Source organism: Papio anubis, chromosome 14, assembly GCF_008728515.1.
Source record: "Papio anubis isolate 15944 chromosome 14, Panubis1.0, whole genome shotgun sequence".
Classification (NCBI taxonomy): Eukaryota; Metazoa; Chordata; class Mammalia; order Primates; family Cercopithecidae; genus Papio; species Papio anubis.
Window position 1 is genome coordinate 97,546,628 of NC_044989.1, and position 14,513 is coordinate 97,561,140.

General features: G+C 42.4%; 1 protein-coding gene across 5 annotated transcripts in view; it reads left to right on the forward strand.

The window, feature by feature from the left end:
• TGFBRAP1 (transforming growth factor beta receptor associated protein 1) overlaps positions 1–14,513 on the forward strand; it is a 78,059-nt gene that overhangs the window by 27,772 nt on the left and 35,774 nt on the right. For all 5 annotated transcript variants that reach the window (XR_004178357.1, XM_031655405.1, XM_031655404.1 and 2 more), the window contains 2 exons: positions 2,910–3,104; positions 5,090–5,244. Coding sequence is in view for 4 of the 5 variants with exons in the window: in XM_031655405.1 (XP_031511265.1) it covers positions 2,910–3,104; positions 5,090–5,244 (350 nt within the window). In the remaining variant the exon portion in view is untranslated. The remainder of the gene's footprint in view (positions 1–2,909; positions 3,105–5,089; positions 5,245–14,513) is intronic.

Sequence of the window (14,513 nt, forward strand, 5' to 3'; positions counted from 1 at the left end):
ATATATGTGAGATACCAACTTCTCTGTTATATAAGTTTCAAGTATTTGTTTCCATGTTTTACTGTGCAAAAGCTTTTTTAAAAAATTTGATGTAATCTCACCAGGTGTGGTGGCATGTGCCTGTGGTCCCAGCTACAGGAAGCTGAGGCAGGAGGACCGCTTGAGCCCAGGAGTTCGAGGCTGTGGTGCTCTGTAATTCTGCCTGTGACTAGGCACTGCACTCCAGCCTGCGCAACACAGCAAGACCGCATCTCAAAAAGAAAAAGAAAATTCTGTGTAATCAAATGTATCAATATTTTCTGATATTGCTTCTTGAATTTGAGTTATAATTAGGAAGATTTCTCTGTCTTCCAGGTTAAAGACAAATTCACCTGTGTTTTCTTCTAGTACTTGTGTGGTTTTATTTCTTTTTTTTGAGAGAGTCTAGCTCTATTGCCCAAATTGGAGTGCAGTGGCACCATCTCAGCTCACTGCAACCTCCACCTCCCAGGTTCAAATGATTCTGCTGCCTTACCCTCCTTAGTAACTGGGATTACAGGTAGGTGCCACCATTCCTGGCTAATTTTTTGTATTTTCAGTAGAGACAGGGTTTCAGCATGTTGGCCAGGCTGATCTCGAACTCCTGACCTCAAGTGATCCACCGGCCTCGGCCTCCCAAAGTGCTGGATTTACAGGCCTGAACCACCACACCTGGCCAGTTTCATTTCTTATTAGTGAAGAGTGTAAGGAATACATTGAATTTTATCTTTTTAAAATTTTTATTTATTTATTTATTTTTGAGACAGGGTACTTTTCTGTCACCCAGGCCAGAGTGCAGTGGTACAATCTCAGCTCACTGCAACCTCCGCCTCCCTGGTTCAAGCGATCCTCCCACCTCATTCCCCTTGTGGTACCTGAGACCACAGGTACCCGCCACCACGGCTGGCTAATTTTTGTATTTTTTGTAGTGACTGGGTTTCACCACATGGCCCAGGCTGGTCTTGAACTCCTGGACTGGAGTGATCTGCCTGCCGTGGCCTCCCAAAGTGTTGAGGTTACAGGCGTGAGCCACTGTGGCCAACCTCAATTTTATCTTTTTTATATAGCTGTCCAGTTTCCCAGCAAACTGATTAAAGAGTTTATATTTTCCTTACTGATGATGGCCTTTAATGTGTACTAAATTTCCTAATGTATTGGGTCTGTCTCTGGACTTTCTGTTTTATTCTCTCAGTTCATTTGCCTATTCATGTACCAATACCTAACTGTTTTAGTTATAAAGATTATAGGCTGGGCAAAGTGGCTCACGCCAGTAATCCCAACACTTTGGGAGGCCGAGGCAGGCAGGTCACCTTAGTCCAGGAGTTGGAGACCAGCCTGGCCAACATGGCAAAACCCCGTCTCTACTAAAAATATAAAAATTAGCCAGGCGTGGTGGTGCATGCCTGTAATCCCAGCTACTCGGGAGGCTGAGGCAGGAGAATCGTTTGAACCCAGGAGGCAGAGGTTGCAGTGAGCCAAAATAGTGCCACTGCACTCCAGCCTGGGCAACAGACTGAGACTCGGTCTCAAAAAAAAAAAAAAAGATTGTACTCCATTATCATCCTTTGTTGGTTGTAGTGTTAGGACTGATGGGAAATAATAGTCGATAATCTTTATGATGCACTGTGTCTCAGCTACATGGGCATCAGGCTAAATGAACCAACCTTCTTAAGTTTTGTTCTGCTTGTAACTGGCACAATTATAAGCAAACTGAAAGATCACTTGTAACACCTCTCACACCGTACCTATATACAGATTCTGTCTATGGCATAGTAAACACCAGACTTTAAACCTGTGGTTTAAAGCACTGTCCTATGACAGTGCTTTTTGAGATGGGGTCTCACTATGTTGCCCAGGCTGGTTTTGAACTTCTGGGCTCAAACAATCTTCCTGTGTCAGCCTCCCAAGTAGCTTGGATTATAGACAAGCACCACTGCCCCAGGCCCTTGCCCCTTTTATTTTAAGAACAATCATCAGGGCCTCTGTGCTGCATAGTTCTCTGGGCGATGTTCAGCCGTGAGCAGGTAAATGCAGGGACCCTGTTTGACCTCCAGGGTGAGGCTGGGCGATGGTGGTGGTGTCCATGTGACCACGAGAGTTGTGCCACCTAGGGCATGTTCTTTGAGCAGAAATTCAGCAGAATCCTCAGGATCGCACCCTATTTGAAAGTCACTTTGTCCTCACATGCTTTATAAATCGTCATGCTTTCATGAGGACACATGCTTTATAAATCATCATGTGGCTTATATGGAAATGTATTTTTAACCTCATTTTTATTTTATTTTGTTTTATTTTATTTTATTTATTTTTAGACAGGCTCTCACTCTGTCGCCCAGGCTGGAGTACAGTGGCATGATCATGGCTCACTGCAGCCTTGACCTTCAGGGCTCAAGTGTTCTTCTCACCTTAGCCTCCTGAGTAGCTGGGACTACAGACGTGCACCACCACACCTGGCTAATTTTTATATTTTTTGTAGGGCTGAGGTTTTGCCGTGTTGCCCAGGCTAGTCTCCAACTCCTGAGCTCAAGCACCATCTGCCCTCCTTGGTCTCCCAACATGTTGGGATAACAGGCCTGAGCCACCACGTCCGGCCTATTTTATTTTTTAGTTTTTATTTTACTAAGTTTGTGGTAATATTATTACAACCTTATTTTTAATTGGAAGTAAATATCAGATATACATTCTGGGTAAGGTAGTTCTCTTCACAGAAATAAATTCCTGTAGGGCTCTTCACACATACAACATATTATATTATTTTTCCTTTCTTGAAATACAAGACCGTACAAGAAAATTGGTGGTGGGCAGGGGACGTTCTGCATCTAGACGTAGCTACAGGAAAAAGACACCATGCTTATTTGGAAGCCCACCTAACTCTTTCTTTTTACTTCTAGGCATGTTTGCCACAGTTGCAGGGATATCCCAGCGCGCCCCCGTGCACTGGTCGGAGAACGTGATTGGGGCGGCTGTGTCCTTCCCATACGTCATAGCGCTCGATGACGAATTCATCACAGTCCACAGCATGTTGGATCAGCAACAGAAGCAGACCCTGCCCTTTAAGGAGGGCCACATCCTACAGGACTTTGAAGGTACTCATTCACATAGAAGTCTTAGTGAAATTTCCTTAACTCTTTTGTGATATTTCTTCAGTGAATATCATTTAGGAATTGGGCCTTGCGCTAGGCATAGAAGATACACAGATGACTCCAGTACAGCCTCTGTGCTTCAGGGGCTGCACAGTTAGTGGGGAGACAGACATTTAAACAAATAGTTATGGCAGCATAAAAGCGTGATCAAGATGGAATAAGGCCCATTGTGAGAGCAGAGGAGAAAGTATTTCCTAGAGATAGCAGGGAGGACTTCCTGAAGCAGGTGCTGTTTTAGCCAAACCTTTGAGGATGCGTAGGAGTCAGCCAAGCAGATATTGTGTGAAAGCACCTTTTGGTACAGAGAAAGATGTATGCGAATCCGTTAAAGACGGTACTGTGTGCTTCAGGCCACACAAGCAGTTCACTGTGACCGTAGTGCATGGTGTGTGTGAAGGGGCAGCGTGACCTGAGGCTGCAGCAGACCAGGGTAATCGGGGAGGTGGAGGCAGGAGGGATTTCATTTCGTGTGTATGGTGAGCTACTTGAAGGATTTACTCTACTTTTCCTCAGTTTTATTTTGAACACTTGGAAGCATTCCGAAAAGTGGTAAGAGAGACAAAGTAAACCAGCAGGAACCTTTCACCTAGATTCAATACTTGTTACCATTTTGCTGAGCCATTTGAAAGTAAGAGGAAGATATCATGATATTTAATCCCAAAATTCTTTCACACACATCTCCCAAGAATAAGGGCATTTTCCTACAAAATCACAATGCCATTTTCACTCCTGAAAAAAATTCACATTAATTTATGATACCATCTCCTGTCCTGCCAATATTCAGATTTCCCCAATTGACCTAAGAATGGCTTTTATCATAGTTTCTTCCAACCAGGAACGAATCTAGATGTATGCGTTGCATTTGCCACTTAAGGATTTTAGTTCACCAAACGAAGGATTCTAGTACCCTCGCTGTGCCAAGTGCTGTCTTATAGATGCTTACAGGAGATAAGAAGGCTCCGAGTTCCTGCCATTGAGTGGGTTAATTCTAGTGGGGCTCCGGTGCCTGCGCTGGGGTCACACACAGAGCAGTATTGGGGTGCGGTGCCTGTTGAGCGGTAGAGGCGGGCTCAGGGTGTGGTGGACACACAGAGGAGGAGGATGTAACCCGCCCAGGGTGGGAACACAGGGAGGCTTCCTGGGAAAAGTGACTCCAGGCAGAGGAGGGACAGAATGTCATTTGGGAATGAGAAAAACTGCCTTAGTTGTGCTACAGAAGACAGACAGAGTTAGATTGTTTCCTGTAAACAGGTGGTGCTTAGCTGAAAGTTTCTGCAGAAGGGAACCAAATTTAATTTGGAAGCTTAGGAGTAGGAGCTCGTCTAGGACCGCGGTTCTGACTCTTCCACAGACTACCTGTGGAGGGGCTCACAGGTAAAATGACAATGGCAGTGGGCCAGGTTAACGTGCAGGACTGTGGGGAGATGAAAATATTAATGGCAAGACTTTGGAGGTATTTCTGGTTGGCAAATGAGGATGAAATATTATCTCATGCTTCGAAATATCACATTAACATTTTAATTTTATGTAAACTAACTTGGAGGGAAAAGAATGTTATAAAAATGGTGTGTATTCTTATTGATAATGTTCCCCGATTGCACTCTCCGTCTTCAATGGGCTATGTATCATGTGTTTACTACACTGATTTTACATTTACCAGCATTTCTCAATTAAAAAAAAAAAAAGGCAAAAAAAGCCAAGATGTTATTCTTTGGAAATGTCATAGTAAGAGTTTGCCCTTTCCTGACAGTTGACAGTGTGGGAAAAAGAAAAGCATTATAATTTATAATTGTTGTAGGAATTCCTTTGAGAAAACTCGGGGGAAATTGTTCAACAAATCAGGTAATGATCCAGTTTGGGGAAGCAGTTGTGGTTTTTTGCAGGCAGTATGTTTTCTCTCTTTCCGACAATGCTCAATTTCTTCCCAGGAAGAGTGATCGTTGCCACAAGTAAAGGAGTTTACATCTTGGCTCCATTACCTTTGGAAAAACAAATACAGGATCTCCTAGCAAGCCGCAGAGTAGAAGAGGCTTTGGTTTTAGCAAAAGGAGCCCGGAGGAACATTCCGAAGGACAAATTTCAGGTTTGTAATTAACTGGTCACAGAAATATGCCTCTAAGTCACCAGTTAGAGGACATTCAGATGTAACTAACGTGCATCGGCCCTTCCTATGTACCGGGCCGTACACACCGCTTTTATATCTGTTGTTTAATTTTCTCAACAAATCCACATTGTATAGATAAGGAAACAGGCTATCGGGCGGTCGAACAGCTTGTGACCGAGAAGGCACTGGCAACAGTGGAGAAGTCAGGCTTCCAACTTCTGACTTAATTCTGCTACTTTAGATATGGGCTTGTATTTCTAATCAACTTTCCTCTTCCGTGGACCTTCAGAGAAGGATCAAGAACACAGTTCTTATAAAGCAAAAGAGTGAAGTCAGATTAATTTGTCTCCGAATTTAGAATTTGTATTTGTCAGGAAGTTGTTGAATTAAAGTTTAGATTTCTATCATCTATAGGAAAAGCTTTACTATAGATTAGTAATACTGTAAATCTATTTACTATAGATTTACTGTAACCATATCGATAACCATTTTACCAACTAAGTTGATATTGTAGGAACCCCATCTAGTTGATTTCCTTAGGAGGGCATTTTTAACGCACTTGAGAAACACTCATTTTAAATATAGTTGGTAGAGCAAATGCAATTGATATAAATCGGGTCTCCTAAAAACTATTACTTGATGAGTTGTTAGGTTGTTCAAGTTACTCTATATTTGAGAGGAACAAAACATAATGTTGATATGTTTGTGTGCTTCGTATGAATATCTAAATTAATAATAAAAAGTTATTAATAATGTTGGTCAGATTTTAGAGACAACAGTGTGATTGTTGTGGAATGAAATGCTCTTTGGCCTCAGGTGCTTTATGCAGCAAAGGGTAGATTCTGAAAGTGAAAGAAGACGGGATGTGTGATTTATGGTTGTGGGCTGTGAAGGTGGACAGGACCTCTTTTCTACATTTAAACGTTGATAAACTTTTCATCTTTGTTCGTCTTTTGAGTGAGACTGATCTACTAGCGTTCAGCAGGGGGCAGCAAAGGCAAAAAGAAGAAAGCTGCTGAGCTTCGGGTGCCCTGGAGGGGAAGGTGCAGACCAGAGGCAGATCGCCAGTCGCAGGCCTGCCACTGCCACGCGCACTCTCAGCCCCTGCTCCTCTCCTGCTCCTCTCCTGCGAGCTGCCCTCGGTGGATGTGTGGAAGTCCAGGGGGGCCACGTTCCAAGGTTTCCACAGCTGCCATTGTGGAGTATTCCCTCCTTGCACACACACCATGTGCACATTTTAAGTGTGTTAACATTTTCTTACAGAGGCTTTCAATGCCCTTTATCTGATTTTTGCTCTTTTTTTCCCTATGCTCTTTGCCAGAGTAGAGCTACACAGTCAGTATTAGGTGATAGTAGTCATCTTGTTCTCCAATCTGATATCTCAGGGTGTTTTGTTTTGCTTTGTTTCTTTTCTAACCTGCTTCCCGCTTCTCCCTGTATTACTGCAAGCTCCTATCTCCTGCCCTGGAAATACACCCTCAGAATTATCTCAAGTTCACCCATTATTCTCAGTTCCCATTGTTACTGCTGGTATTCAGACCATGCTCACTTTTGCCCGCGTTTTTAACAGCCTCCATGTGTGATTGCAGTCCATCTTCCGTGCAACTATGTGGAAATGATCTTTCTCAATTACGGACCAAGTCCTTTGCTTAGAATACTTTAGTGGGCATCTCGTTGCCCAGGTCAAGTCCACAGCCTTGAAGCTTGGCTGACCCCACCCTCTTCTGTGGCCTCCTTGTCTTTTACACACACTTACACACGCTCCTGTGAAGCACATTCCTACATTCTACATTTCTGCCTCAAAGGGTGGAAGACAAAGAGAACAAACGAGCAGTGAGCCCGATGATATGTCAGGAACCCTGCAAGGCATCTAAAAACATTTGTTGTTTTAACCCTCAAAAGCATTTGGTCATGGCTGGTACCATTGTCCTCATTTCACAGACAAGACATGGCAGCGCAGATCAGCCATGCCTCTGGACATCAGGCTGGCTAAGTCAGGCTGGCGCTCCCCGTGGGGCCCTTTACCCTGCAATTACTGGAGTGTACGTCTCTACTTGATAAAATGGTTTTGATACCTCGCTTAAATATCTCCTCTTCACTAAGCCTTCCCTTTCCTCTGGGCAGAGCTAAGGACTTATTACCCCATGCACCTGCGATTTACGGCCCATACCATTTATCAGTTCACCCCTCAGCTCCACGCTTCTCCCTCCCCTAGGTCCTGGGTAAGTTCTTTCCTTTTAATACCAAGGAAAGAATGAATGAGTAATTCAGAGCTTCCAACTGGACTTCAGCAGAGCTGTGGTATAATGGATTGGCAGCATGGGGTTGTCGTTTGAAATGGAAACCTTAAACAATAAAACAATATTGATGCAAAAAAAAAAAAAAGGTTCAGAAATGACTTTTCATAAATGTGTATGTTTTAAAGGATTAGATTCAGCTCATCTGGTTAAGTACATTGCTTCTTTTAGTCTTAGAGTGCTTGTGACCACGTGCTAGACCCCAAGCTTAAAGAAATCAGGAAGGGGAAGGACGAGAAGCTTGAGCTCAGTAGACTTCTTCACCATTGCACTCCTTTCCCTTCATTTAAAGCAAGGGCTGGTTTCGCTTCTCTGAGTTCTGAATTAGCAAGGGATTTGTCAAGAAGTTTGACTGTGGGGCTGGGATTAAGGATCATTTCTTCGAGCCAAAAGGGTTGTTCAGAGCTTTAGAAAACAGGCCTTAAATTATATTACAGTTTAGAATGCTGTATTTAAAATAAGAGACAGTAAAGGGACATCCTGCTCTATAGACAAAGGTTTGTGTCACACACAAAATATTACTTCATTTCTATCACACAATATGGATAGTGTTTATATTTAAGCTTGAGCTCTGATAGATTTTTTTTTCCATTTCATCTAAAAACATTTTAATACATGTCTCTAAAGGCACTGATGCTCTTTGAAATGTAACCACAGTACCATTGTCGTCACTCCCCCAAATCATCACTGATTCCTTTGTGTGCTGGGTGTCTGGTCAGTGCTCGTGTTTCCACACTCGTCCAATGAATGTTTTTGCTCTGCTTTTTTTTTTTTTTAATCCTTAGGGAAAATCTCGCTAGGCTGTACACTCAAATTACTCTTTTAATGTCACGTGGGGTAGTTCTCCTCTGTGTGGTTCTGCCACCAGCTCTTATATATGTAGTTAGGTTCATTTGTTTCATTTGACTTGATTTTTTTTGGGATTGCTTTTTAAAATTTAATTTGTTTTATAATTATCTAAAATATTTACAGAGCTCAAAAGTCAAATCAGTAAAACAAAGTATATTCAAAGAAGTCTAAACTCAGTTTCTCTCCTTCACTCTATTCACTGCCTCCCTCCTTTTACTGTGTGGTCTGTTTTATTTGCAAGTTCTTTCTCTCTCTTTCTCTCTGTCTCTCTCTCTCCCCCGCTCCCCCCCACCTCCCTTTCTACCCCCCTCATTTTCTTTCCCTTCCTTCTTCCCACTGTCCCTCTGTGTCTCTCTGTCTTCCTCCCTTCTTTTCTGTCTTTTGGTGTATTTGTGTTGTATTTTTTTGTTCTAATGGTTACCTTAATATTATCCACCTTATAAAATTCCTTTACGTTCTCTTTTTTGGGAGGGTTTCTATTGTCTGTTGCCTCCCCACTTGGAGCTGTGTTTGAAATTAGCCAGTAACGTCTTCATCACTCTTCCCCTGTGTTCCTCAGCATCTGCTTTGGAGGAATAGCCCTCAATTCCCAGCCGGTACCTGGAAGGCAGTCAGCAAGCGTCTCATCTTTTTTGTATAACCTCTCATTTTTCCCTATTTGTTGATGGTTGTATTGTCTGTACTTCTTGAGAGCATCGAGCCTTCCGCATGCTATTTGGTCTCTTAGTTCTGTGGACAAATATGTGTTGAATGCTCACCATCAAATTTTCTGTTGATGTCTTTCCAGTCATTTTGGTTTTCTAAAGCAGTCCTCTGGGAGATATTTCACAGTGGGAATATGGGGACACTGTCTCTTGAGTTTGTGCTTCTTGATGACAGTGACAATTCATTGCAAACTTTATCCTTGAGGGCCAGTTTGGCTGGATACAAAGTCCTCCACTCGTCTTATCTTTCAATGAGGAACCTAAATATGTTCTACCATGATAGAGTTGCAGTGCAAAATCTGATGACAATCTGGGTTTCCTTCCCTTGTAGTGACTTGATCTGTTTGCTTAGAGGCTCAAAGCATACAGATTTCTTTTATGTCAGATTTCTCCATGTTGGCACACGTGGCAAATTGGAGCCTGCAAAGTCACCTCCTCCTTCCCACCGTATGGCCACCCATTCCCTCTGCACCCAGCCCAGGCAATCCCCACTTCTACTTCTGTCTCTATGACTTTGACTACTCTAGGAACCTCACAGAAGTAAAGTCATACAATATTTGTCCTTCTGTGACTGGCTTATTTCTCTTAGCAGCATGTCCTCAGGGTTCATCCATGTTGCAGCACAGAAGAATCTTCTTCCTTTTTAAGGCCGAGTAATATTCCATTGTATGTACTTACCACATTTTGTTTGCTTATTTATCTGTCGATGAATAAGTTGCTACCACCTTAGGCTGTGGTGAATAGTGCTATTATGAATCAATCATTCTGTCTCTTTTCAGAGGAGACTGAGAGATTAAAAAACTGTACCCCTACTTTCTTAGTCATCTCAGATTGCTAGAACAGAATACTATAAACTGGATGACCTCAACAACGAACATTTATTTCTCAGTCTGGAGCCCGAGATCCAGGTGTCTGCAGGTTTGGTGTCTGGGGATGGCCAGCTTCCTGATTCGTAGATGGCCGTCTTCTCAGTCTTCACATGGCAGAGACAGAAGGAAGCTCTCTCAGTATTCTTATAAGGGCACTACTCAGATCCCATTCATGAGGGCTCCACCCTCATGACCTCATGTAATCCTAATTACCTCCCCAAGACTATACCTCCTAATACCCTAGGGGAAATGATTTCAACATAGGAATTTTAGGCAGACACAAGCATTCCATCTGTAACAGCCACCACCTTCCCAGATACCTTGGTTTTAGAACATTTTATTTATTTATTTTTTTGAGATGGAGTCTCGCTCTGTCACCCAGGCTGGAGTGCAGTGGCGCAATCTCACAATCACTGCAACCTCCGCCTCCCGCATTCAAGGGATTCTTCTGCCTCAGCCTCCCGAGTAGCTGGGATTACAGGCACGTGCCATCACACCCAGCTAATTTTTTGTATTTTCAGTAGAGACGAAGTTTCACCATGTTGGCCAGGCTGGTCTCGAACTCCTGACCTCAGGTCATCTGCTCACCCTGGCCTCCTAAAGTGCTGGGACTACAGGCATGAGCCACCGTGCCCAGATGGTTTTGGAATATTTTTAAATAATTTATTTGAAAACCCAGAATCCATAAAGAAAAAATTAAATTCACACACACACATACACTGTCTTTCTCTCTCTCTCTTTCTTTCTCTTTCTCTCTCTTTCTCTCTCTCTCTCTCTCTCTTTTTCTCTCTCTCATATACACATCCTGCATGGCAAAACCTATAAACAAATTCAAGAGAAATAGCAAATTAGGAAAAATATTTGTAGTTTGCAGCACAGAAGGAGAGCTAATTTGTCTAATATCTGAAGAATTCCTTGGGATATATGAAAGAAATATGAATAACCCAATAGAAAAATGAATATGAACACATTTTATAGAAAATGAAATTGCTGGCCAGGTGCAGCGACTCACACCTGTAATCCCAGCACTTTGGGAGGCTGAGGTGGGAGGATCACTTGAGGTCACGAGTTCGAGACCAGCCTGACCAGCATGGTGAACCCCTGTCTCTATTAAAAATACAAAAATTAGTCGAGCATGATGGCATGCACCTGTAATTCCAGCTACGTAGGAGGCTGTGGCACAGGAGTCACCTGAACCCACGAGGCAGAGGTTGTAGTGAGCTGAGATTGTGCCACTGCACCACTGCACTCCAGCCTGGGCGACAGAGCAAGACTGTCTCAAAAAAAAAAAAAAAAAAAAAAAAAAAAGATTTGCCTATCTAATAGATGTATGAAAAGATGCTTTGTCTCTCATGTAGAGGTATGCACAATAAGAATACACCAGTACATTTTTCATTCATTAGATTATCAGAGATCAGAGAGTTTGATAATACCGTCCTGGTGAAAGTGGGGAAACGGGTGCCTTCAGGTGTCCTGTAATAATTTAAATTGATACAGCCTCTTGGGAGGGCAATTCAAGAACATCTGTCGACATTAAAACTTACAATTCCATACCCAGAAGTGTATTTTACAGATCTGATCACTGAAATTCGAAATAACAAATGTAGAAAACTTTTCACTCCATTATTGTTTGTTAAAAAGCAACAACCACAAAACCTAGAGGCTGCCAGTGGGACATGATTAAATGTATTATAGCCCAGACAGGGGCTGCAGCGCTGTGCAGCCAGGAAGAGTGTCAAGGCCTTTAGGGCTTAACACATAGCATTAAGGTGGAATAAGTTACACAAAGTGCCAGTGAGCCTGCATAACATGCTACCGCTATTAAAATGGCGTAAAAGTATTTGCTCATCAATACATAACATGTCTCTGGGAGGCTACACAAGAAATTAATAGCACTGATTCCTTCTGGAGGGCATCTGCTGGCTGGGACAGGAATGAGAGGGCTTGCTGTACCCCTTTTCAATGCCTCAAAATTTGAGCCCTATTGAATATATTACTTAGGAATTTTGAATTTTGAAAAGCACAGAAGAAAAAAATACATGCGTGTGGTTAAAAGAAAAATCAAATGGCAAATGTCCTTTTCTTTCTCAGCACATCATTTTTCTCTCTAAGTCACCAGTGTTGCAATTTTTTGTGTATATCCTTCCCAAGAGAAGTTGGACCTGTTTTTTTTTTTTTTTTTTTTTTTTTTGTAAATTTTGCTTATGTGTGCTCTCCCTCTTTTCTTGCCACCACCTCGCTGCCTCCTTTCCCTATTCCCATATTTGGAATTGACCACTTTTTGTGCTTTGCATGTGTCCATTGCAGGCTTCCTTCTGAATCAAGGCTTCCCACTTTGTTTCACCAAACACTTGTGCAGGGACAGTAACAGGTGCAGGGTGGGAGGAAGATTCTATTTTGGAAGGTTAAGTTAATTGGGTTTCTTAATTGAAGGTTTTTTCAGAGCCTCTAATATTCTCATACTTATTGTGATTCCCTAAGAGGGTATATTTTATGTATTATTATATTTTTATCTTTCTGTGCACCCTCAAGAAGGGATATATATATACACACTATATATTTATCTATATCTATATTCTATAGATATAGATATTCTATATATATAGAAATGCATCATTTTATACATGATACAGTTGTATTTTTATATCTACACAAGTAAGTGCATTTCAGTTTATATATTTTATATAACATTTACATATATAGATACACATACATACACACCTGTTTACAAATTTATTCAATCAGGACGCATTGCCTTTTTAACAAGGAGAATGCCATGGTCCTCATGTTCCACCTAATATATTTTGGGAAAGATGTTTCTGTTTAGACAATAACTTACATGGTTTTTTAATAAGTTAAAAAAAGGGGTTAGTATGAATATAGTTAAAATGGTAACATTCATGCCAATTTTTGTTTAGAATTTGGCTATACTTACAAGAATGATACTTATGTCTCATATAGTCCTGTTATATTCTCCATGTCATGGGGCATTATAACATGAATCTTAGTGGTCTGCCCCATGCCAGGAGTAGACTATCCTCTGTGCATTGGTAGCTGGCTGGCAATGACTGTGTTTGCCAGTTTCCCTTCTCCAGGTCTGCAGTCGATCGTATAATCTAGTCAGGGTGACCCACTGCCTCTTAGCCCCATCCCATCCCTGAATTAAAGAACCAGTCATAGCCGAGAGCCCTGGAGAGGGAAGCTCAGGAAGGGGAGAGGCAGCCTGCTCGTGCTGTCGTCAGCACTGGCTTAGGAGTCTGCGTCGCCCCTGTGTGCCTGTTCATCTCCCCTCAGCTCCAAGGTTTACATGGTGTGTGTCCTGTTGTGGTATTTGCAGACTCATTTGGTTGTGGTTGTCACCTTTCTCAAAACACTCTTACTATAGCTATGAAAAATATTCTAGTCTGAGCCCACATTTGACCTATCCAGTTTTTACAGACTTGAAAGAAAATATTTTTCTGAGTTGCAGTAAATGACTCCATTATATTCCTTGTCCACGCCTCACCACTTGATGTGTTTTTGTGTCACATTTGGCCTAGGAGTTGGTGTAGCCACCTGAGGCGCCATGTTTGAGGACCTGGCTTTTGTCACGTGACAGTGTCGGTGCTGCCACCGTGTGGTTGTTCCAGCTGCTCATAGGGAGTTTCCTTTTAAAATCTAATTTTCTGTAAGTCTTTCTTTCATTAGAAAAGGATTTATCCACCTCCCTCCGTTACTCACAGAGATGTGATAGAATCAAGCAGACAGACCTAGAAGGTGATGGAGAAAGTTAAAGCCTGGGATTAGTTAGGAGTGCTAATTACAGGCTCAGCCTGAAGACAGAGACAACATTTATTGTGTGCTTATTGCACTCCAGGCACTGTTGTGACGGCCACACCCAACTGCACTCTCTTAATCCCCACCCCAACTCTGAAGTTGCTTGATTCTGCTCCCTTTATAAAGATGAAGATGCCATGTGGAGGGTCAGAATAACCTGCCCACGGCCACACAGCTAATGACGGGCAGAGCCTGCACTCAGACCCACACATTCTGATTTTAGAGCGTTTCACCTCAGCCTCCACCACAGATCACCACAGAAATGAGAAGACTTCGGCTACTACCAAAATTCAGTAAAGGGAAAAAATCTACCTGGAGAAGTTTAAAAAAAAAAAAAATGTGGTAAAATATACATAACATAAATTTTACCATTTTAACTATTTTTAAGTGTGTAGTTCTGTGGCATTGAGTGTATTCACCATGCTGTGCAGCCATCACCACCCTCTATCTCCAGACCTTTCATCTTCCCAGGCAGAAATGCTGTACTGTTGAACACTAACTCCCCACCTCCCTGCCCTACACCCCCACCAGCCCTTGGCAGCCCCCATTCTGCTTTCTGTCTCTATGAACCTGACTGTACTAGGGACCTCGTATCCGGGGAATCATTCAGTATTTGTCTTGTGACTGGCTGACTTCACTGAGCATGTTGTCCTCAAGGTTCATCTGTGTCGTGGCATGTGTTGGAATTTCCTTCCTTTTTAAGGCTGAGTAAC